This window comes from Taudactylus pleione, unplaced genomic scaffold, assembly GCF_031769625.1.
Source record: "Taudactylus pleione unplaced genomic scaffold, aTauple2 ptg000201l, whole genome shotgun sequence".
Classification (NCBI taxonomy): domain Eukaryota; kingdom Metazoa; phylum Chordata; class Amphibia; order Anura; family Myobatrachidae; genus Taudactylus; species Taudactylus pleione.
In genome coordinates, this window is record NW_028284603.1 from 41,173,202 (window position 1) to 41,197,713 (window position 24,512).

The 24,512-nt window shown below is 42.2% G+C and overlaps 1 protein-coding gene across 1 annotated transcript in view; it reads right to left on the reverse strand.

Annotated features, from left to right (window-relative positions):
* Positions 1-2,200: 2,200 nt before the first annotated feature.
* CFAP61 (cilia and flagella associated protein 61) overlaps positions 2,201-24,512 on the reverse strand; it is a 335,591-nt gene continuing 313,279 nt past the window's right edge. Inside the window, exons 26-27 of the mRNA XM_088477572.1 lie at positions 14,926-15,016; positions 2,201-2,768 (exon numbers count right to left, since the gene is read on the reverse strand). Of these exons, the coding sequence (XP_088333698.1) occupies positions 2,568-2,768; positions 14,926-15,016 (292 nt within the window). The 3' untranslated portion in view covers positions 2,201-2,567. The remainder of the gene's footprint in view (positions 2,769-14,925; positions 15,017-24,512) is intronic.

The window sequence follows — 24,512 nt, forward strand, 5'->3', positions numbered from 1 at the left end:
CAACTATCTGACATAATTAATGGAGGAGGAGGGACAGTTATGGGACATAATTATAATTGTGGGAGGAGGGGGGCCATTCTGGGACCTAATTAAAATTGTAGGAGGGGGCAGTTATGGGACATAATTGTGTAAGGCGGGGGCAAAGTCTAAATATCGCAGTATAGCTTAGTGGGCCCGGGCTTCGTTAAATACAGTGTGTGGCTCACACTGTCTTAAAGGTTGAAGACCCCTAATTTAAACTGTCCATTAGTATACAGAAATAGTCCCTGATCTATGCCCCCTCCTCCTTGTCCTCTCACTTTACCTGTTCTAACATGTCTACATTTACCACCCTTTCAGATACAGGGGGAGATGTATCAAGCCTTGGAGAGAGATAAAGTGCCAATCAATCAGTTTCTTAGAAGTTTATTTGTTGGTGCTTTATCTCTCACTGAGGCTTGATCCATACTTTCCAATATCTGATATTCTACAACACCCTTTCACAGACATTCATCCATGCATTTACAGCATTGGATAAACTGAACATTAAGTTCAAGATGTAATGCACAGTTGCCAACAGTTCGTGAATGCCATCCCGGAGATACTGGAAAGCAGGAGCTGGTGGGAGTTGGGGGGGGACATGTCACTGTAATCCTGGCCCTAGCCCCTATGAGTCATCAATCGCCTGGACTGCCCATTTCACTGGAAAAGTGGGCAGATCCAGGGCCGCTGAGACATTGGGCAGGCCCAGGTATTGGGGGAGGTTGCCACTGGAGGGGGCATGGCTCTGCCCTGTCCGGGTGTACATTTCTATGGCAATGGGAGGGGTGTGTGCAGCAACTCAAGAGCATGGTTTGGCCTTCCCTGCACTCCTGGGCCCCTAGAGAGGCCTGGGCCATTTGTTCCAGTTCCCCGCCTCTCAGTGCCCCTGGGGGAATCCAGAGGGTTTGCCTACTCTCTAGGGAATTCAGGAGTACTCCCCAAACTGCAGAAGTCTCCCGGACATTCTGGTAGAATAGGCAACTATTGTGTAATGTTTGTATGATTTTACAAGATCATTAGCTCCCTCCTCCTTTTTCTTCTTCTGTACACGTGCTCCACTTATATTTTGGAAAAATGTTCTGGTTGTCAGCCCTCACCTCTCAGTTATCTCACATAACCCATGTCTTGCCCCTTCCCTGCTTTTAGTGTTATTTTCCTTATAACGCCTGTATTAACCTGCTACACTACTGTACTTTCCTTTCTCTACGATTCTCTTGGATGCTGGCACGTTTCTTTTTCTCAAATAGTATTCCTCTTCATTTTAGAGGGACGTCCTCTCTTATTGTGAAAGCTGTTCTGCAGCACATTTTCATTTGTAAAATATTATATGGAATTGTGGTTTTGTTATTTGGAAAACTTAAATAGAACAGTTTACACATTTAAAAAAAAAATCTAAATAAAAAGTTGTTTTACAAATTATTAAAAACAAGAATCACTGCAAATATGCTGTTTATGCAGGGAATATCATTCGTAAATACAAGGGATTCTATGTATTGCAAGGGATACTAGAATCTGTAATGTAGGTTACAAGCACAGTGTAAACGTCACAGTTAAAAGGGAAACACAAATATGTGTATGTTCAATTTAAGAAGTGATTTTTACTTATTTTTAGATCATATATATTTAATATAATATTCAAAGACAGATTAAAGGCTGTCACATTTCTGCTATACATGAATGCACAGAAACTGCATGTTCTCATTCAACTAATTGTACTACAGTTTGTGGTGGGGAAAAATAATTCAAACCTATCTAGCTCCCGGCTGTATATGTTAATTGATTATTGTTCCTCAAATTTCTAGATTGCTTGAATATGTTAATATGAGCATTGCACATATATATGGAGGATCTACCTTTCACAAACAGTAGTTAAACTACAGTCCAAATAACTGAGGTGAGAAACAGCAGTTACTACTGTATGCATTGATTCATAGCATAACTTTGAATGTTGGTGCACAGAGAAGACACATGTTTTGTCCCTATATATTATATTCAATTTACATGATCTAAAACAAATTATGTATAAAATATATGTCTAGTGTTGAATATATAAATATTTACGCAAGATTATACAGGTCATGTTATTAATATGAATATCTTTATTGCACAATTGTTGTAGACTAAATACATTTGATGTGATTATAATCATTAATAAACAATACAAGGATGAAAAGCTCATGTGAGTACAAATTAGAACTTGCACCTGTTTCTTTAATCACATACATTAAATTCATGTCTAAATAAGATCATGTACTATGTTTTATTCATTTCATTTTCAAACAACTGCAATTCTAAGAAAATGGTTACTATAATCATTCACACACATCTGGAACTCTGTTTATGATAAATAATGTGAGTCACAAAATAGATAAATTATATTTTTATTTTAAAGTTTGTGCAGTATCCTGGGTGGTGGAGCGTAGGCACCATCCCCCTCTGCAGGACAGAATGTAGAATGCAGAGGATAGAGCATCACTGTTGATAAATCATCATTTTTCTCCACTGTAGTTCGACTGTAAAAATCACATTTATTTAGTAGCAATAAACTAAATAATTCCAGGCCTAGCGAACATGGACAAGAGGTTGCTGTTGTAATTCAGGTAATTCATGATCCTCTTCTCAACATCCTTTTGGTATCCGTTTTGCAGGAGTATGCGCTTTAAATATTTTTGTGGGTTTTCTGCAAGATTTAATTCATCATCTGTGACTTTATCGACCAACTCCTTCATGGAAGGCTGGTCACGCATCTAGGAAAGAAAATTATGCATTTATTAAAGTGTGTAAAAATATGACATTATTTTAAGTACCAACATAATTGTGACCCCAAAGTATTGATATAGAGCCAAAACCTGTTACAGGGTCACAAAGTTAGGCTGCAGGACTGGAATGGGTTTGTGGCCACTCTCAGTATGCCCGCTCCTCTCTCACCTCACTGACTCACTACATTTGCCTTTGTGGAGTCAGGACTACAACAAACAATTAACTAAATTCACTGACTGTCAAGATGTTTCCAGTGGCAACATAAAAGATATACAGACACTTGGGGGTACATATACTAAAGTGCAGGTTTTTAGAAGTAGAGTTGTTGCCCATAGCAACCAGATTCTAGCTATGATCTTCTAGAAGGTGCCAGATAAATGTTAAGTATAATTTGATTGGTTGCTATAGCCTACCTTGCACTAGATCAGTAGGTGATAACTTCTGACTGGTTGCTATGGGGTACGTAGACAGTCTAAACTGGCACCTATATATAGCTGGCACTTCGCCAGCAACTGGCACAATATCATGACTTCAAAACCAGTGTGATGTTCGATAACCATCCAATCCAAATCAATCAGATCTTCATCACATATGATGGAAAATGGGCAGAAGATGATCACTAATGGACAACTGTGTAAGCAGTAACCCTATAGCTCACACTGTTAGCTAGGATTGGACCATGTATGGCCAGCACTGCAATTAAACCAGATTTTAATTACATATATTCAAAGCTCACTGTTAGGTTAAATAAAATATTACAGGCCCAGGAAATGTCCAATGCATAGCGACTGTTTTGCCCTGACTGCTGGTGATTCGCAATCAATTAAAGTGCAAGAATGATAATGAGTAATATGACTTTGAAGACAAATTGTTGAAAATAATATCCATATAATTGTGTAGAAAGGATTACTGTTTTGGCCTTACAGAGCACTGTTAGCCCCTATAAAAGTTCAATATTGTAATATATGCAACATCTTTTTTTGCATTGCACTTGATTAAATATGATCTGCACTGGGCTGTACCAAGGGATGCTGATTTCACCTCATGCTGGTAATCACTTTGGCAAAATAGCTTCATGCTGGTAATCACTTTGGCAAAATAGCTGGGTTTCAATATTTGCTGTGTATAAAGGATATAGGAGAGGTTTTATGGTAGAGTTTCACTTAAAAACTCTTGTGACATTTCTTGTTGGATTTGATAAAAATACAACTTTATTAGTAGCCATGTGGCCTGATTTACTGACAGGAAAACTACACATTATATATATATATTCCACTACGTCCCTAACTGTGTGGAGTTTGTATATTCTCCCTGTCCTTGCGTGGGTTTCCTCCGTGTACTCTGGTTTCCTCACAAATTCCAAAAATATACTGGTGGGTTAATTGGCTCCCAACAAAAATGAACCCTAGTGTGTGTATTTGTGCTTGGGGGTAGGGAATATAGGCCCTGATTCAGAGCCGGACGCTCTGACCAGAGCGCTCGCTCAGAATCAGGGCCCACCTCCATTAATATGGAGCGTCCTCCTGGACGCTCGTATAGCTGTGGGTCACCACCCACAGCATATACGAGCGTGCAAAATGATGGTCGCGATGGTCTTGACCATCGGAACTGCGAGTGAAAGCCTGCGGTTGAGTTTCTCAACCGCAAGGCCAGGAGTGATTTTGGCTCTATCAGAGCCAAAATCACTCCCACTGACATCACTAGTGATGTCAGTGGGGCCGGCTTCAGACGGTAGGCGTTCCCTTGGGAACGCCTCCGTCTGGCAGGCACGCCCCAGGCACGCCCACCAAAGGGGGCGTACTGTCAGTCACCATTGACAGCACGCCCCCTTTGATGAGACACTCCGAGCGAAGGAAAGTCCTTCGCTCGTCGGGTCTCGCGCATGCGCACAACGGAGCTCCCTCCGTCGTGCGCATGCACAGTGGGGAACATCGACCCACTTGCGAGCGTACTGCCGCTCACGAGTGGGTCTGAATGACCCCCATAGAGTGTAAGCTCCACTGGGGCAGGGACTGGTGTGAATGGCCAAATATTCTCTGTAGAGCACTGTGGAATATGTGTGCGCTATATAAATAACTGGTGTTTATATTTATATATACAAGTTGAGTCTCCCATATCCAAATATTCCGAAATACAGAATAATTTTGGCATGACTGAGATAGTGAAACCTTTGATTTTTGATGGTTCAATGTACACAAACTTTGTCTAAGGCACAACTTATTAAAAATATTGTATAAAATGACCTTCAGGCTGTGTGTATAAGGTGTACATGAAACATAAATGCATTCTGTGTGTTTATTGGGGTCCTATTCCTAAGACATTTCATTATGATATGCAAATATTCCAAAATACGGATTATTCCGATATCCAAAATACACCTGGTCCCAAGAATTTTGGATATGGGAGACTCAACCTGTATATATGTATATATATATATATATATATATATATATACACACACACACATACATACACACACGCACTAGTACTTGTTTTAGATGCAATATAAATATGTAAATATAAATATATGGAGGCATGAATTAAAATAATAGAGGTATAGTGTGAGAGTTTAGCAGCAAGCGGAATGACAGTGAAAGCTGAAGAATGGAGCACTGTGAGCTAGGAGAGATAGCTGTGTACAGCCCCAGGCTATGCATAACATATCTGTGATAAAAAAAAGAAAAGAAAAACTAATCTGCACAGTTGAGGGATAGATGGCGGATACAGGGACAGATATTAATGCCCACATGCATTAACGTTTTTGACGTAATACAGAAGAAAATGCTTATTTTAAGAGACAGATTATGATTCGAGGATGGAAGGTAAAAAAACAGGACAATGTGGATAGGGACAGGGATTTTGGAGAGGGGGCATTGATTCAATCTCTAATACCATGTTAGGCAAATGTACAGAAGAGATCAAGGATGATACAGGATCCAAGGTTTTATAATACAGGTTGAGTCTCCCATATCCAAATATTCCAAAATACAGATTTTTTTTTTTTTAGCATGACTGAGATAGTGACACCTTTGCTTTCTGATTGTTCAATGTACACAAACTTTGTTTAAGACATAAAATGATTAAAAATAAAGTATAAAATTACCTTCAGGCTGTGTGTATAAGGTGTATATGAAACATAAATGAATATCATGTATGTACACAAACTTTGTTTAGCCACAAAATTATTGAAAATATTAAATAAAATTACCTGCCGGCTGTGTGTATAAGGTGTATATAACACATAAATGTATTCTGTGTGTAGATTTGGGTCCCATTCCCAAGATATCTCATTATGATATGCAATTATTCCAAAATACAGAATATTCCGGTATCCAAATAACCTCTGGTCCCAAGCATTTTGGATATGAGAGACTCAACTCTGTAGTGTAAAACCCATAAACGGGGACTCAGATGTCCCTTCTTACACCATTATGGAGTTTTTTCACCCATGTAGTCACAAATGACTTATTCTGTGTGCACACTACACACATTTCATAGAACTGTAACATCAGATATTGTACCACATTTACTTTTTACCGTTTTTACAGCTTAATCTAATGAAATCACCAGAGAGGTAAATAAATCATAAAAAATCTGTTGAAAAAATAGCAGTAACATGTTGTCATCTGATTATAAACCGTGCGCTATTAAAGGTGATGGCGTTACACGGCTTATTATAAAGGACATCATTTTCTGCTGACAAATAAAAGAGAGAGAGAGAGACTGTTATTCATCTTTGTCCTCAGGACAGCAAAGGCTCAGCCCTGCACCACAAATGTGCTGATTTGGGATCACCGTCCCTCTAATAAAGGATGCTTGGCTGCTCTGTAAAAATGACAGTGTCTCAGGGGAGGAGGCAAGCCGAGCATCAGCATTACTACCCAGAGGATGGTAATAGCTGGCTTCAGACATGAAGGCAGCTGGCTCAGCAGCTTCACAGCAGGAGTTAAATGTGTTTGGTGGCTGTGGCTATCTGAGAGGATTAGCTGAGATTCTTGTATTTGCACATGGCACCTTCACTGCCACATTATCTAGTAGGAAGAAGAACATTCCTGGCCAGTAATCACTCACTGGGCACAAAAGAACTGCACCTTTCAGTCATCCCCCCCTAACAACATGCTTATATTTGTTATGGCTTGTCAAAATTAATTAAGCTTAATCTTTCTTAAGTTATTAGTCATGTGCTATGAATAGTGATATATTAGGAAGGATGCCATTGTCGATAAAGGCCGTGATAAAGTGGTTGGAGTTAGTGAAGCCTCTGTGTTCTTTTTTATTAGGTTTTGCGACTTATATGACAATTGTGGACACAACGGGATAACTTGTCAGGATGGCGGCTTTTATTGATTGATACTGAGTTTGCACAGATGAAATAAGATGAGCACTCATTAAACAGTTATAATAAAGCACATAGGGGTCCAGGGGATGGGAAACTTTTAGGGTTCCATATTGCAAGGCCTTCTGAGGAAGCTCAGGGACACAGAAGCACAGTATAGAACAGGAATCTACTGTCGCCTCTGATTGGTGGTCTAGTACAGGGACCTGTGCTCTGGCTGCTATTCTAGAGAGCATTAGTTCAATAAACAAAATGAATGGAAGCTATGGGCATGTCTGTAATAACAAGGCAACCTGAGGGAGCAAATTTTTGATGTAGTGAAAAAAAAAAAGTTCCTAATGCAAGAATTAAAGGTAAAGAGAAATTTACGTTAGTGTGTATGGCTGCCATTTTATGCACCCCTCTGATGGCAGCCATTTTATGCACCCCTCTGATGGCAGCCATTTCATGCACCCCCCTGATGATGGCTGCCATTTTATGCACCCCTCTGATGGCAGCCATTTTATGCACCCCTCTGATGGCAGCCATTTCATGCACCCCTCTGATGATGGCTGCCATTTTATGCACCCCTCTGATGGCAGCCATTTCATGCACCCCCCTGATGATGGCTGCCATTTTATGCACCCCTCTGATGGCAGCCATTTTATGCACCCCTCTGATGGCAGCCATTTCATGCACCCCACTGATGATGGCTGCCATTTTATGCACCCCTCTGATGGCAGCCATTTCATGCACCCCTCTGATGATGGTTGCCATTTTATGCACCCCTCTGATGGCAGCCATTTCATGCACCCCACCGCTGATGGCTGACATTTTATGCACCACTCTGATGGCAGCCATTTTATGCACCCCTCTGATGGCAGCCATTTTATGGGTTGCCACAGTAGTCATTCGCATGCGGTATAAATGCATCAGTGAAGATGCCAGTTCATAGTAAATTGTTCGATTATAAGGGAAATGTAATAATCTGCGACATGCAAGCATTTGCGATTCTGGTGAGATTCCAATCTGGTTTTGCCTTTTAAATTTTTGTCACTTTAAAATAATGGGCAGACTCTCTGGAATCACGTGGATGGCTGCATCTCACACCCTATTACATTTCCCCCTATACTCTCAATGACATGATATCTACATTGTCATGAAAAATCAGTTCTACAACTGTAAAGACTACAACCTCATGGATACTGATCAAGCTCACCAGTGGCATAACTATGGATGGTGCAAGGGGTGCACTTGCTATGGGGCCCAGCGGCTTAGGGTGCCCACTGGCCCAACAAGCAACCCCCTGCACTGTGCAGCCTTTCCCCCCCACTGATTATTAAAACTCTGCAGCGGTAGAGCAGGCGGGCGGGGTGGGGGAGAAGGGGTTACTCACAGACACTTCCACCCTTGTACCCCAACGTGCCCAGGACTGGCCGGCCCATTACGCCAACTAAACAGGCACGTAGAGCGTTAGCCAGCAGAGGGCGCCGTGATTAACTGCCAGGCCACAATTCAGTCCCTGCGCGACCACAGACAGTAGAGAGAGGATCCCCAGCTGTTCCTTCACCCTACCTGGCGCCCCCAACCTGGCCCCACCAGTGCTGTACTCTGCTTGGCCTGCCGTCCGACCAGGACCCCCCCAGGACTGCACTCTGCCTGGTTTTCCACCCAACCAGGACCACTCAGGGATGGGTATGGCACCTGACAATACAATTTTAGCATATATAGTGTATTTAGGCAAAACATGGTCATGCACCATAATCTGGAAAAGGGCATTTGATAACATTTTTAACCCATGATTTCCTTTGTTTTTGGTCACTAATGTACACACACAAAGAGTAGTTTGATAAAATTGAGCTGGTTCTGGGAAATTGTCTAGTGTTGCAAGATTTATACAAATGTTTTTCAGCTGGGGCAAACTGTTGTCCCAACTACCCAGCGATGTGCTGGACCCACTAGTGACAACAGCACAGGATAAAAAATATAAAACCTTCATGTCTTGTGGTCCGTGGCTGGAGATACTGGTTCTAAAGCAATGAGGAATCCAGTGATAAAACTAGTGACCAAGACTGGTGGGTTTTGGCAGATAATACTAGCAATGGCCACTACTGATATATAACCTGATGCAAGGTGGGCCTGGGAATAGTGTACAATACCAGCACCTCCTTGTTTCCATATATATGACCAGGATAATGCATCTAAACCACCCTGAACATAAATCATCAATTAGCAACAAACAATATACCCCATGTGATTCAGCAATGGGATTTTTTGTATGTTGCTAAAGACCAGTTAAGATTTTAGTAAATGAATTGCCAATTTCAGCCATTAGTATAGATGCTGTCAGTGGCGGGCTGGGCCGGGGGCGGGTGCCATCTGCCCCCCTGGCCGGTATAATTATAGTGTTATGGGGCCGCGGCCGTCAGTTGCCTTATGCTCTCCTATTCATATGCACTTCTGGTGGCCGGGAGACATGCAGAGGATGCTCCCCGGCCACTTAGTTTGTGTAGCAAAGATAATCAGCGCGGCTGTCTGTCGCACTGATTTTCCTTGAAGCCCTTGAAATAAGCAGCCGGGGAGCGTCCTGTGCATGTTTCCCGGCAGCCAGAGGTGGGGGGCGGGGCGCCACTGGGTGAGGGGAGGGAGTAAGGTACCTCCTCTTCCATTCCGTTCCACTTCCCAGCTGTCCCGCACGGTCTCTCTCTCAACACTAGCAGCAATCAGCAGCATAAGGTGATCCCTGCGGTGGCGATGACACAGATGCCCGGAGCCAGAGGCTTCCCCCTGGGCTAGGGTCTAGATGCCCTTCACGCCTTCTCCTGGTAGACAGAATCACCTCGACCTTACATGGAGGTAAGAAGTCCGGGGGGTCCTACTACAAGGCCACTGACTGCCTGTCCAGGTGAGATGAGACTACAAGTCCCAGCACACCTTGTCAACTGGATGTGCTGGGACTTGTAGTGCCATCACAACTAGAGAGCCCCTGAAAAACAAAGTGCACACATATACTGTGTGTATATATATAAATGGAGTATATATGCAGAGTATATATATATATATATATATATATATATATATATATAGTCAATATGTGTGTGTATAAACAACAAAATAAACTAAGTGCTTCTTTGTCTGGAATATATATATAACACACTACTTCAAACAGTATTAAAAAAAATGTCCAAAGGCAATCTTGTGTCAGAAATTTTCTTTCTTCAAAAATCCACCCCATTTTGACATTTCATCAAAACAAAGGGAAAGAATATATGGTTGGAAGGATGATAGTATTTAAATATTTCAAATTCCTATCTCCTACTTACATGTAGGATTGGGGAAATTTTCTCCTCAGTGATGAGGTTTATCCTCCTCTTTAAATTTTTTTCATGTGTTATGATAATCCTCACGTGAACATACAAATAGGTCCTCAATTCCAGCAGCACAGAGGAAGCCGGTGGTGTACACAGCCGCCCGACGCTGACACACCACCGTGTACTAAGCCTTAGAGAGAGATAAAGTGGATGGAGATAAAGTACCAGCCAATCAGCTCCTGTCATTTTACAGACTGACAGGAGCTGATTGGTTGGTACTTTATCTTCATTCACTTTAACTCTTTCCAGGGCTTGGTACTGTGCATTGTGATCTGCAGTGACTTAGTCGGTGCTGCCCGTGGCTGAGGGCAAGGGGGAGACTGGGAGTTCCTCTCTCTATTCCGCTCTTCAGCGCCTGCAAGTTGAAGTGGCGGTAACTAGTAGTTCTGCTGTGTGAGTCTGGCAGGTCAGGGCAGATTTTTGTAGGATGGCATGGGCAATACAAATGTGTTTGAGTTTTTTTCCTGTAGGCACAATTGTGTTTTATTTTTTCTCCTGTGAGGGCTATTGTGTTTTTACGTGCAACCTCTACTCCCGGTTAACAACACCAGGGCCACTTGCTTGTTTTGGCCCCCAGGCTGAAAGTTGCCAGCCAGCCCCTGGATGCTGTAATACATCTGTCTTCTCTTCTGATTGGTTGAAATGTGCAACCAATTATAGACATGGGCTGAGTGTTAAGCACATGTACACCTTGTCACATGCTCAGCTGATAATCTATACAAAACGTGTTCCTCATTGCATGTTTGGTGGATGAAGATGTAGGGTCACTCGTATGGTGATTTTCACAGGACCACACCATGTGCCATTGCCCCAGTTTTTCCTACCGCTGAGAGTTTTGCTGTAATGGAGACTGTGGGAGGTTGTCATTGATCTCATATTCTTATGATATCTAATTGTTGTCTGATTGCTCTGTATGAAGAATTACTAGATTAATAAATACCAGGTTGTGAGAGAGATCTATCAGTGTATTATTTTATTTACATTTCTTTATTTTATAAACAGTAAACATGTTTGATCCATTAATTGCTCTGCATTCTTCTTTGCTTGCAAGGAAACGCATGCATTGCTCCATGTTATAAGACCTCTCTGCAACAGGTAGCAAAGGACCGACTCAGACAGTGACTCCCGAGGCCCTAATCTGCCGGCAGTGTTTCCATTTGGCTCCAATGACATATTTATGTTTTCACACTTGAAAACATTTGAGAAACCTTAATTGCTGCTAAAAGCCACACAGCTTTCCACTTAATGAGGATGCCCATTTAGGAACCAGCACATCATGTAACACTATACTAATGACCCCTTCATTGCAAAATTATTTAATTTTGATCTATTTTCATTCATTTGTGTCCCTGTTATGATCTGCAAAATGTCAAAGCAAAGCTGTCTAATGCAAAAGATCTACTAGTAACATTTACAAATAGGGACGAGGTTTTAGAAACTCCTCAGTATGGGAAATATTGCAGTATAGTGGTGAGATGAGAAGGTGGGGGGGGAATTTCCCCCCACACGGCAGACGTCCTGTCAGTAAGCCCGTTACAGTCGGCCATGTTTAGCAACTGTGTACAGGAAATTTGCAGATAACAGTGCGCAATGTCTATACTGCAAATAGAAATACAAAGTCAAGCAATTCAAGTGATATATATATATGGGTAGTTTTACGTATTGCTTTGTGGATGCTATTAGTAGTTATTTTGTAAAAGACAACTTATTTTAGGCATTTTATCACCCTCGATATATCAGGCTTAGCTGTGTTTTTTCTGAAATGAGCAGAAACTAATATGATTATGCTGTTTAATTTTACATAGTTGAAATGGAAGGGGGGGGGGAAGCAGACAATGGGCCTAATTCACACATGCGCATGACCCGTTCTGAACATGTGCAGAACTCGTCCAACGTCATCGCAGTGCCCCCTAAGCTGAAGTGGCCGTTTGGGGGCGGAGAGGGGGCGGTGCTTGACAGCGTTCTAGACAACGGAGGCGTGTAGTCCCTGTTTTCAGCGAGTACTGAGGCCAGTGCCTGCATTTCTCCCAAGCAGATTTACTGGCCTTCAGTGCAGATAAGGTGGGCAATATGTGTAGCCTTAAGCTTACTCAGATGGCCGATGCTGCCACCATCGCGACTGGTGAACTGATGCTGCATTTTTAGACGCAGCACTCGCATATGCGATGCCGGCAGGAGGCGTCTTTTGTCCTCAGGCACCTCCCACAGCATTAGCTTATATGCACACAGCAGCTGTGTACAAAGACATGGCATACATCTCTGATTCTGGCCTAATAGGAACTCAGTCATGGAGGGGATTATAATTATGCCAACTCAGTAATATCATTACCATTGTAACGTTTATTAACATAGATCTAGGTAATATGTATAAGTGTAATAGATGGTGCCAGATTTACAGTTTCCATTTAAAGCTATGAACTTATTGTGAGTTGGTCTTATAGGGCTGTTTTTTAAAAAGTGGTGTAACAAGTATTGTCCAACATGGGTGACTTTGCTAACATTGCAAAGCCAATTCATCTCCTATCCTATATTAGAGTGCAACACTCGTGCCCAGTGACAAGATGACAAAGGTCATGCTTCTAGGCAATGTTACACAGGCTGATTAGTAGCAGCATTTATAGCTATTCTGAGGTGGATGCAGACGCTCCTGCAGCTGCGTCTATTGGCCGTTGCCAGTCTGTGACATTATGCTAATGTCACTACAAAGTCTTTCCCTTGTGTACATCTGTGCATCCAAATGTGCAAGGACTAAGATGCCCACCTTTAGCATCCATACATGCAGTAATACCGATTGGTGAGTCCTTATAGTGTTCCCGCTAGGCTGTGTTAGCGGGGCGAAATGCGCCCTGTCCGTTTAGCGGCGCCCTGCTAAAACAGCCTGCCGTGGGCATTCCCCACCCGTCAGCCACAGTGTCCTATGGGTGGGAAAAGTTGCGATGACAGATCACCACCCGGTGAATAACACAGGATCTATTTACCTCCGTAAGTGCTGGGCACGCCCCTAAGTGTGACAAATGTGGATGTAATGGGCGAAAGGCAGATCTCAGGCAATTATTGCTTGTCAGTGCCCAATATCAACATTTTGTCCTTGCTTCCTGACACATTAGGCACTGTATGAGCTACTGTGCATTGTTGGGCCCCATAATAAACATTCAGGAAGGAACCGGCAATGCCTCTCCAGGCCTTCTGGTTCCTGCTCTGTTCTCAGAAGAGCAGAGTTGAGGCCTCTCTGGATTTATCATGGATTTAATAGATGTCTACTCAGAAGAGATCCCCTGCTCTGGTCTTCTGAGAGTATACCAGGACATCAGGAGGGCGACCAGTCATTGCTGGCCCCTATCACCTCCAGGCACTATTAATAACCCAAAGGGCAATTATTATGCAGTCATTCCTGTTTAGGCATTTCCAAGGGTGCTGGGGGGGACAGGTACTAATTTTCTGGGGCCGCTGCTGACGGAGAACATTGTCCCCTATGAGAGGGAAAATTATCCCTTTTCACAACCCGGACCTCCTTCCCATAGAAGGGAGTGGGGACCCGGGACAAACGCTATCTGATGGTGTAGGATCCTGCTGTCAAGCTTGATGATTTTAGGTCCTCATACTATTGTATAGGGACAACGGGACAGATCGGGACTGAAAGATATGCAGGAGATATCAGTGATACCATTAGTATTACTGTGTTACCTTTTGAAATGAATGGCCCTGATACTTAATTTTCACAAAAATAGATAAAAATGTTCATTTTTTTCACCTACTTTTGTAGAAATTGAGGGATAATGAACAGGCCCCTTAGCCTCCTTCTCTTAAAGCACTTTAATCATACTATGGAGTTGACAATAAAACAAAGCAGAGTTGGCAAATGAAGACCGTGATGGGACTAGCCCTAGAGTCGTACAAAACATGGTCTCCAAGGGGTCACATGCAGAGACATCAAAATATCCCCACCTGGGCTACCTATACTGTACCTATACTTTATATATGTGCTGTAAGCCTTATTCAAGATGGAGCAAGACATATTTTTCACACCCAGGTTTGTTTTGAAAAAACCCATTGCCCATGCCAAACACATTTCCTATTCCCCCCAATGCTTCCTACCCATGCCAGTAAGACATTTACATCCATACCTGGCATGCAGGTGGGAGATATAAATGAGCGATAGATCGTGAAGTTAAATTGGTTAGAACACAGCATCAATAGCTGAATCACCAAATCATAACAATATGGTGACTTCCATTAAATGCGAGTCTGTACGTTAGTACTGACTGCTGCAACAAGTAAGTCATTTATATAGTTCTACCCTGTGTGTTCTTCAGTAACATCCCTGTATAATTATGTTGGGCTCATGCCCATATATGTTGCCCACGGCTCACAGAACAAAGTGGCCAGTCCTAAGGAGCTGTGAGTACTGGGACTGAGCTACACTTCTTACAGAAAATGAAATATTAGTGATTTTCTTACTTTCTTGGATGTCAGGATTTCACGCACTTCTTGCTGGAAATCAATAAAGCGATCGTGATAGATGGCCATGCACCACGCTTCCATGAAGTAGCTGTTTTCAAAAGAAGAAGAAATTGAGTTATCTTGTGAACCTCTCATTAACAGCTAATAAAGTATTAAGCGGATTTTTTTTCCCCCCTTTTTTTTTTGCTGTCATAATTTACAGCTCAGGACCCGTCCGGATCGTTTGTACATAAAATGCCTCACCGTTACAGCATGGTCAATCAATTTTTTTAATGGATGTTCCTGATGTACAGCCAGCTCTAGTAATTACATTTAAAGTGGCTTAATTCAGAGCTGTGGCAAGACCCAGTGAAGAATCCTGATTTTATCAGAATTTAAAAGCCTGAAGACCTGTGAGGGACCATCTCCATTATCCGGTCTCATTTGAGAAAAGCAGATTGTAGGATTAGCTGAACTGGTGCATAAACAAATTAAATTTGTGTAGACAATGACACAAATGTTGTTCAGCATTAAGGTCTGAGGATTAATACATGACAGAAAAACAGGACACCACAGTGTTGCAAGACAGCGACAGGATTTCTACCCTCATTTCCAAATTTCTTGTTTTGGTCTAGAAAATCTTTTTCTAAGCATTATAATTAATTTACAAACATGTGTGGCTTCGGTTCCATAACTGTAAGTTCTGTGTACTGGTCATGCAGACAATTACCCTGCTGTACTGTCAATGGGCGATTAACTAAATGTTGTTTGGCAAGTATAGAATTTATATAAGGAGGCGGGAACATTATTTATTTATTTCCCGTTTCTATTTTCAATGAGAAGCAGTTTTTGATTATGTGCTCTTAATTATAATACTGCCAAATGCATTTTATAATTGTTACAACAATAAATTCACCACTAGTCCCATTCAGTTTTAAAAGCATATTTATTCATTATCGGACACAATAATGATAATATGTTAACACGGCAATAAGTAATTAGCTATGTAAAGCACATCCAGGGACAGGGGCTTTGATAAAAACCTGTCCCTGCAATGTATCAAAGTGGTTACTTCGGGGTTCAGGACCCGTCCGCGTAAAGCACATGCACTGTCTGCTGGCTCCGCATGTGTGAGCAAATGTGCAGAACGGGTCCTGCGTAATCGCACTCAGCCCCTTCTATGACAGGCAGAGGCATTTAAGCGGAAATTAAGTTGTGTCCTCCCTGTTTTCCGGGGAGTGGCAAGGCCTGGGGCTGCGTCCACGGATGCAGTTTCCTCGCCTCGCTAGCCAGCCAGCCTGAGTAAGCTGATGGTTATCCCAGCTTGCGACCTCGGTCACAGTGCTGGGAACGCAAATCCAGCAGAGGGTGTCATACACTTCCTGCTGCATATGTATGTTTGCAAGGACGGAATTGCATAGCTGATTGAGTGCAGCTTTGTCATTCTGTCCTGTGCTGAGTCACCCCCACTGTTCAATAAATAGATCCCTTAAGGAGAATTGTGACTGCTCAAAACCTAATTGGCTGAACCACTTGAAGGCGAGTTGGCCATAATTGCTTTGGCATTGTGTGTAGAGATATAAATGTGTAGATTTGCCCGTATACAAGTTGTGCGCAGCCAGACCACTACCCCTACACTTAGTTTCACACCCATTACCATATCTGTGTGCACATTCACCAGCCCTATCTATGCCGTAAGAGACATGTCTGAGAATATTATGTTTCTACACAATTCTGCAGAGCCTGTGATGTCGTGGACATGTCTTCACTGAACCTTGGCTAAGTGCCGACGCCACGTTACCACCCAAGTGGAGATACCACTGAGTTGCGTATGACTCTGCATTGCCCGTGGATGGGTACTCTCAGCTCTGAAATATGCGCAGTGCAGAACCGTGCAAGATACATTTGCAAAACCAACTCACGCTCAAGACTGCATCAGGCTCTAATGGCCTTCCCTGGAAAAGCATGGCTGAGCCTTGTGAAGTGAAGGAACACAGCAGCAATGAACTACAGCACCTTCATCATGGATGTAAACAGCTAAACAATATATCTGCTCAATTAGCCGTCAGGGAGTAACAAACAATGGACTATGGTTATGCAAAACGAATGGTAGCAGAAGCATGTGCTGCCAGGCTCCATTGACTCTGCTAATGTAATACAAGTGTATTATTCCCTATGCTAATGTAATACAACCATGTTCTTCCCAGTGCTAATGTAATACAGTATCATTCCCAGACTCCTGATTGGGTGAATCTCCCTTTTGTTTGCATAGAGGAATGTCTGACATGCTACATTTCAGGTGTATCAATATAGATGGAAATAATCACAGAGGCAAACACAGTATTTTAATGGATATCATTCAACCATTACAATTTGTCCAGTACCTCATCTTAACTTTGCATATTTACAGCAAACATATAATAACACATAAGTGCAGTACCTAGTAGTATAATGGTGCATACACACGGTCAGATTTTTCTTCAGATCTGACGATAACGATTTTAAAAATCGTTCAGTCGTTCATATCTGAAGGGAAATCTGACATGTCTGAACAATGAACGATGCACGTTCCCGATGGTCAGATAACGATATCTGACATCAGATGTGTTTGCAGTCAGATTTGGACGATTCCATTCATTTTAATGCAGTCAAAAATCGTTCATAGTTCCAATCGTTCATCTGATACATCTGACAAATCTGACCGTGTGTATGCACCTTAAGAAGCTACAGGTATGGGGGAATCAGATCGGTGCTTAGTGGTCATAAATTGGATTACAGTTTTTGCATTTGCTATGATTTCATCCTTATTTCATCGCTAACCACCTAACTGCAGTCTCTTCCCTCCTCCGCTAGTGTCTTAAGGTGCCAGAAAGGATGTCAGTGTTTTGGAGCACTTATGGCTTTAAATGCATTTACTTTATGCTGTTGTTATTCAGAAAAGTTAGGCCCTGATTCAGAGCCGGACGCTCTGACCAGAGCGCTCGCTCTGAATCAGGGCCCACCTCCATTAATATGGAGCGTCCTCCTGGACGCTCGTATAGCTGTGGGTCAACCGCAAGGCCAGGAGTGATTTTGGCTCTATCAGAGCCAAAATCACTCCCACTGACATCACTAGTGATGTCAGTGGGGCCGGCTGCAGACGGTAGGCGTTCCCTTGGGAACACCTCCGTCTGGCAGGCACGCCCCCGGCACGCCCACCAAAGGGGGCGTGCTGTCAGTCACCATCGACAGCACGCCCCCTTTGATGAGACACTCCGAGCGAAGGAAAGTCCATCGCTCGTCGGGTCTCGCGCATGCGCACGACGGAGCTCCCTCCGTCATGCGCATGCGCAGTGGTGACCATCGACCCACTTGCGAGCGGACAGCCGCTCGCGAGTGGGTCTGAATGAGGGCCTTAATTTTTTAGTGTTTTGGGAGAAATGAACTTGAGTTTATTTTACAACTAAACTGAGCATCCAATGTAATTATAGAGAGATGGGCTACAAGGAGCCTGAAAGTCCTTTGCTGTTCCTAAAACATCTTGTTATTAGGTAAAACAGAAAAGTTAAAAAGAATAACAAATAGATTTCTGTTTGCACTTTGCGGCTTCATATTACACAAAACCCTTAATATTGTAAGAAGCAGTGCAATAAATATTATAAATTTGTTTCACAAAATAATGTTATGCTGGGCACACACTATACAATTATCTGTCAGATATCTGTCCAAGCTGGCTGGTTGGAATGAGAACCTGGTAATGAACGCTGCTTCTGTTAAACAAAAGAACCAGTGGATCATACTTACCTACTCTCCCAGAAGGTCCAGAAGATTCCAGAATTTTTGGGTAGTCCCCTGTACCCCCGGGAGAGTAATGCTGCCCATCCACTAGAAGATAGGCAAAATCGTTTGTCAGTCTGTGATGAGCCTACTCTGAATGAGCAGTCATTCAGTGAAGACACATCAATCATCTGCAAACATGCTGAACCTGACGATATCGTCAGGTTGACCAGCATGTTTGCCCGATGATAGATGTCTAAACGACCAGCGGGCACGAGCATCGCTGGTCGTTTTAGACCTTTTTGCGAACGATTCACAAACGATTTATGAACGATTTAACGATATCGTTATCGTTCAATCGCTCAACGTAATCGGCTAGTGGATGTGTGCCTTAAGTGGAGCTCTGTTATATCTACAAATGAGGCACAAATGACAGGTACTCTCATGTAAGCTTTGAACTGTCAGCTTAACAAGAAAAGGAAGAAGAGCAATAATATAGTAAGATAATGAAGGTAAGCTGACAGCAGCCTACAATCTCAAGATCACAATAAACAATTATTATTATTTATTTATTACCAGTTATTTATATAGCACACACATATTCTGCAGCGCTTTACAGTGAAGCTTACAATCTAATCCCTATCACATGTACACACACACACACAGACACACACACACTTATACTTTTCAGAAACCAATTAGCATACCAGTATATTTTTGGATTGTCGGCGGAAACCCATGTTAGCACAGGGAGAATACACTAACTCCACACAGTTAGGGCTGTGGTGGGAATTGAACCCAAGACCTCAGTGCTGTGATGCAGTAATGCTAACCATGACACCAATGGTGCTGCCCAATTATAAATGAACTTGATCACAATTAACACATGCAGTAAGTAAAATTGTCCATAAACCTTGATATTATCTGTCCAACCATCCTACTAATGCTGGGCATACAATTATTTGTCAGATATCTGTCCAATCTGGCTGGTTGGAATGAAAACCTGGTAATGTATGGAAGCAAATGACAATCGATCATACGGTTTTAAACACTGGAATACAGACAAAAAACAATTGTTCAAATTGGTTAAATTCGTGTGTTTTAACCAATTTGTCTGAATTACTATTTTGTCTGTTTTCCAGTGTTTGTAAGAAAATGGTAGATTGTCATTTACTCCCATACATTACCAGAATTTCAACCAGCCAGATTGGACAGATATCTGATAGATAATTGTATAGTTCATGCCCAGCATTAGCAATGTACGGGAATGTAAATACTCCCAAACAGGGAAAATGGACAAATCCGGTCGTTCAGATAAACTGGTTAAAACAAAGCAACGCTCCATATATACAATATATATATATATATATATATATATATATATATATATTAGCTGAAGTACCTGGCTGGCGTTTTATTACATTTCATTATGTGAGGTCGTCCAAATTCATCCAATGGAAGGCCCAGAACTGGCTCCCTGGGTCAAAGTTCTTCACAGCGCACTCCGCCATGAGGTCCGACCAACCACTCCATTAGGCATCCCAGACCAATTGCCACCCCTCTGTGAAGTTTTTATCTAAATCCATCCAGTAGAAGGCCCAGAACTGGCTCCCCGGTCAATGTTCTGACCAGCATACACCAATGGGAGGTCCAACCGGGACCGCGGCCCCCTTGTATGCCTTCTGGGATCCAATGTTACCACTCTGTGAAGTCTTCATCAAAATCCATCCAGTGGAAGGCCCAGAACAGGCCCCCCGGTCAAAGTTCTGTCCAGCGTCCCCAAGTCTACCCAGTGTACACCAATGGGAGGTCCGACTGGGATCTCAACCCCCTAGTATGTCTTCTGGGATCCAATGTTGCCACTCCATGAAGTTTTTGTCCAAATCTATCCAGTGGAAGGCTCAGCACAGGCTACCGAGCGTACACCAAAGGGAGATCTGACTGAGACTCTAACCTCCCTAAAACCTGTCCAAGAACCAAATGGACTACCTCACGTTGCTTTCATCCCAGTCGGTGCAGGGGTGTCCGAATGCATAACTGGACAGACGGATAAACAAACAGACCAATTTTATATATATATATATATATATATATATATATATATATATATATAGTCAGGTGCATAAATATTGGGACAGAATTTTCATATTTTGGCATCTATTCTCTATCACAATGGCTTTGAAATGAAACAAACAAGATGTGCTTTAACTGCAGACTTTCAGATTTAATTTGAAGGTAATTACATCCAAATCAGGTGAACGGTGTAGGAATTACAATGGTTTCTATATGTGCCTCCCACTTTTTAAGGGGCCAAAAGTAATGGGACAAACTAAACAATCCTAAATCTAACTTTCATTTTTTAATACTTTGTTGCAAATCCTTTGCAGGCAATTACAGCCTGAAGTCTGGAACACATAGACATCACCAGACGCTGGGTTTCATCCCTGGTGATGCTCTGCCAGGCCTCTACTGCAAATGTCTTCAGTTCTTGCAAGTGAAATGCATGCTCAATCGGATTCAGGTCAGGGGATTGACTTGGCCATTGCATAACATTCCACTTTTTAGCCTTAAAAAAACTCTTTGGTGGCTTTTGCAGTATGCTTCGGGTCATTGTCCATCTGCACTGCGAAGTGCCGTCCAATGAGTTCTGAAGCATTTGACTGAATATGAGCATATAATATTGCCCGAAACACTTCAGAATTCATTCTGCTGCTTTTGTCAACAGTCACATCATCAATAAATACAAGGGAACCAGTTCCATTGGCAGCCATACATGCCCACGCCATGACACTACCACCACCATGCTTCACTGATGAGGTGGTATGTTTTGGATCATGAGCAGTTCCTTTCCTTCTCCATACTCTTCTCTTCCCATCACTCTGGTACAAGTTGATCTTTGTCTCATCTGTCCATAGGATGTTGTTCCAGAACTGTAATGGCTTTTTTAGATGTTGTTTGGCAAACTCTAATCTGGTCTTCATGTTTTTGAGGCTCACCAATGGTTTACATCTTGTGGTGAACCCTCTATATTCACTCTTGTGAAGTCTTCTCTTGATTGTTGACTTTGACACATATACACCTACCTCCTGGAGAGTGTTCTTGATTTGGCCAACTGTTGTGAAGAGGTTTTTCTTCACCAGGGAAATAATTCTTCTGTCATCCAGCACAGTTGTTTTCCGTGGTCTTCTGGGTCTTTTGGTGTTGCTGAGCTCTCCGGTGCATTCTTTCTTTTTAAGAATGTTCCAAACAGTTGACACCTAATGTTTTTGCTATCTCTCTGATGGGTTTGTTTTCATTTTTCAGCCTAATGATGGCTTGCTTCACTGATAGTGACAGCTCTTTGGATCTCATATTGAGAGTCGACAGCAACTGATTCCAAATGCAAATGTCACACCTAGAATCAACTCCAGACCTTTTACCTGCTTAAATGATAATTAAATAACGAGGGAATAGCCCACACCTGTCCATGAAATAGCTTTTGAGTTGATAGTCCCATTACTTTTGGCCCCTTAAAAAGTGGGAGGCACATATAGAAACCGTTGTAATTCCTACACCGTTCACCTGATTTGGATGTAATTACCCTCAAATTAAATCTGAAAGTCTGCAGTTAAAGCACATCTTGTTTGTTTAATTTCAAAGCCATTGTGGTGGGGAACAGAGGCCAAAATATGAAAACTCTGTCAATGTCCCAATATTTATGCACCCGACAGTATATATATATATATATATATATATATATATAAATATCAATATTACGCTAGTGACTGTCAATTGTCAGATGGTATAAATTATCTGATAGTCAAATAAGGCTGCTAATCCCCAAAAAGGTCCTTTGCCAGAAAGGGCCTATGGAATTAACAATGTTATTTTATATATATAGTATCTACACACACACACACACACACACAGAGGCACTGGTCGGTCCTAGAACAGACAGGGGCTTAAAGAAATGCAAAGCTTGTATTAAAAAACGTTTCAGAGCACACCGGCTCTTTTATCAAAGTACATATATATATATTCTATAAAACATTTTGTGATGCCAATACATTTCCATACTTCTCAAATAATAATAATAATAATAATAATAATAATAATAATAATAATAATAATTTCACTAAGAAATTTGTAGTCATTTACATTTATAATTGACAACTGTCCTGCTGATCCATTGTCTGCAACAGATACCTAAATTGTGAAGTCACTGGCATGTAAGATCACAGCTGTAACACTTCACTAAATGCACAGAAATGTTGCAGCCTTACGCAGGCACTGCGTGTAATTGCTGCATGACAAATTGTATTTGCATTTTGTTTTTGTCAGTCTCTCACTTATCTTGCGGTTTCTGTCAATATGTCTGATTTTGAAACACATTGTGTTGTGAACAACTAATGATATTTTCCATTAGTACAACATATGGCATCTGTTACCTGGAACGCTTGACATTCAAGGGTTTTCTAGATTTTTTTTTTCTTTGTAATTTTGATCATCGTGACTAAAATAAACAAGTTACATTTAAAAATTACTATTATTTTCATGACTTTTGGGGCAGGTGAACTTAAGCCTGATTGCGGACGGTATCTTGCGTGTTTCGCAGTGTACATGCTCCGGGACCAAGTGTAATTAATGGCGGTGCGTAGTTAGACACATTTCAGGCACATTTGAAGCGTATGACCACGTGTGGCTGAGCAGGTGTAACTGGGCTATAATGGGGCATCCTCATGTAGACAAAGTTCCTAGAGGGCTTACTAACACAATTGCGGGCCAAGTACAGGATAATGCATGTGCACCTAGTTGACAATGATGGCTATCACACTAGAAATCTCAAATAAAACACCTTTTTCAATTCAAGTTTGACATATGAACATACTTAACCATCACAGACAACTCTCCACGCACGGATCAGGGAGATCTGTGATGCATGCATCTGTGTGTAAAACTAAAAAGATAAACACAGATGCACAACCAGCCCCGGGCTTTGGAGATCCAGTACTGGTTGTGCTAAATACAGGGGACAAACGACGTAGGGGGCCCCTGTATTAAGCACAACCAGCATCAGGCTATTCAGAACCAGCCCTGGTTGCCAAAATACAGGGGACAAATGACGTAGGAGTCCCCTGTATTTAGCGCATCCAGTACTGGGCTCTGGACTGGTCCTGGTTCTGGAAATACAGGGAACAAAAAGCGTAGGGGTCCTGTAATTTCCATAACCAGCACCAAACTGTTTCTAGTGTGTGTGTGTGGGGTTAATGCCACAGTAAGGGGAACCCTATCACCGGGTAACCCAGCCAAAGCATTACCACTGACCGCTAGTCAGCCCAGGATGGGGATCCCTGGGTATGTAAAGGGGTCCCCCTCTCCAGGGCACCCCAGGTCTAGGCTGATAGCCCGGGCTATCCCTGGGAACCCTGGAGCAGTGGGTGCCGGGTTCATAGTGTAGTGTGATGCATTTGAAATAGTAAAAATATTGTCTCTTACAGTAGAACTACTGGGCCCAGGAAGCCTCCCCCACATGCTGGGCCCGCTGGTACCTGTAGTTCCACTGCAAAAGAAATACTTAAAAAAAACAGAGAACACACACACATTGACAGTAAAAGTTTAATAAAACATACATGCATGCACACTCATACTCACTATCTCACATACTCACCTATGCATCCCTGAAGCTATTTCACGTCCTCTTCTCCAGTAGGAATCCATAGGTACCTGTAAAAAAAATTCTGTACTCACCTGGCCCTATGCATGGATCAGTAGGCATCCATAGAGCTTGGCAAAACAACAAACCAAAAAATCGCAGACCAGCGGACATTAGTACTGTCCTCTAAGGACAGTTTTACCTGAATGACGGCTCC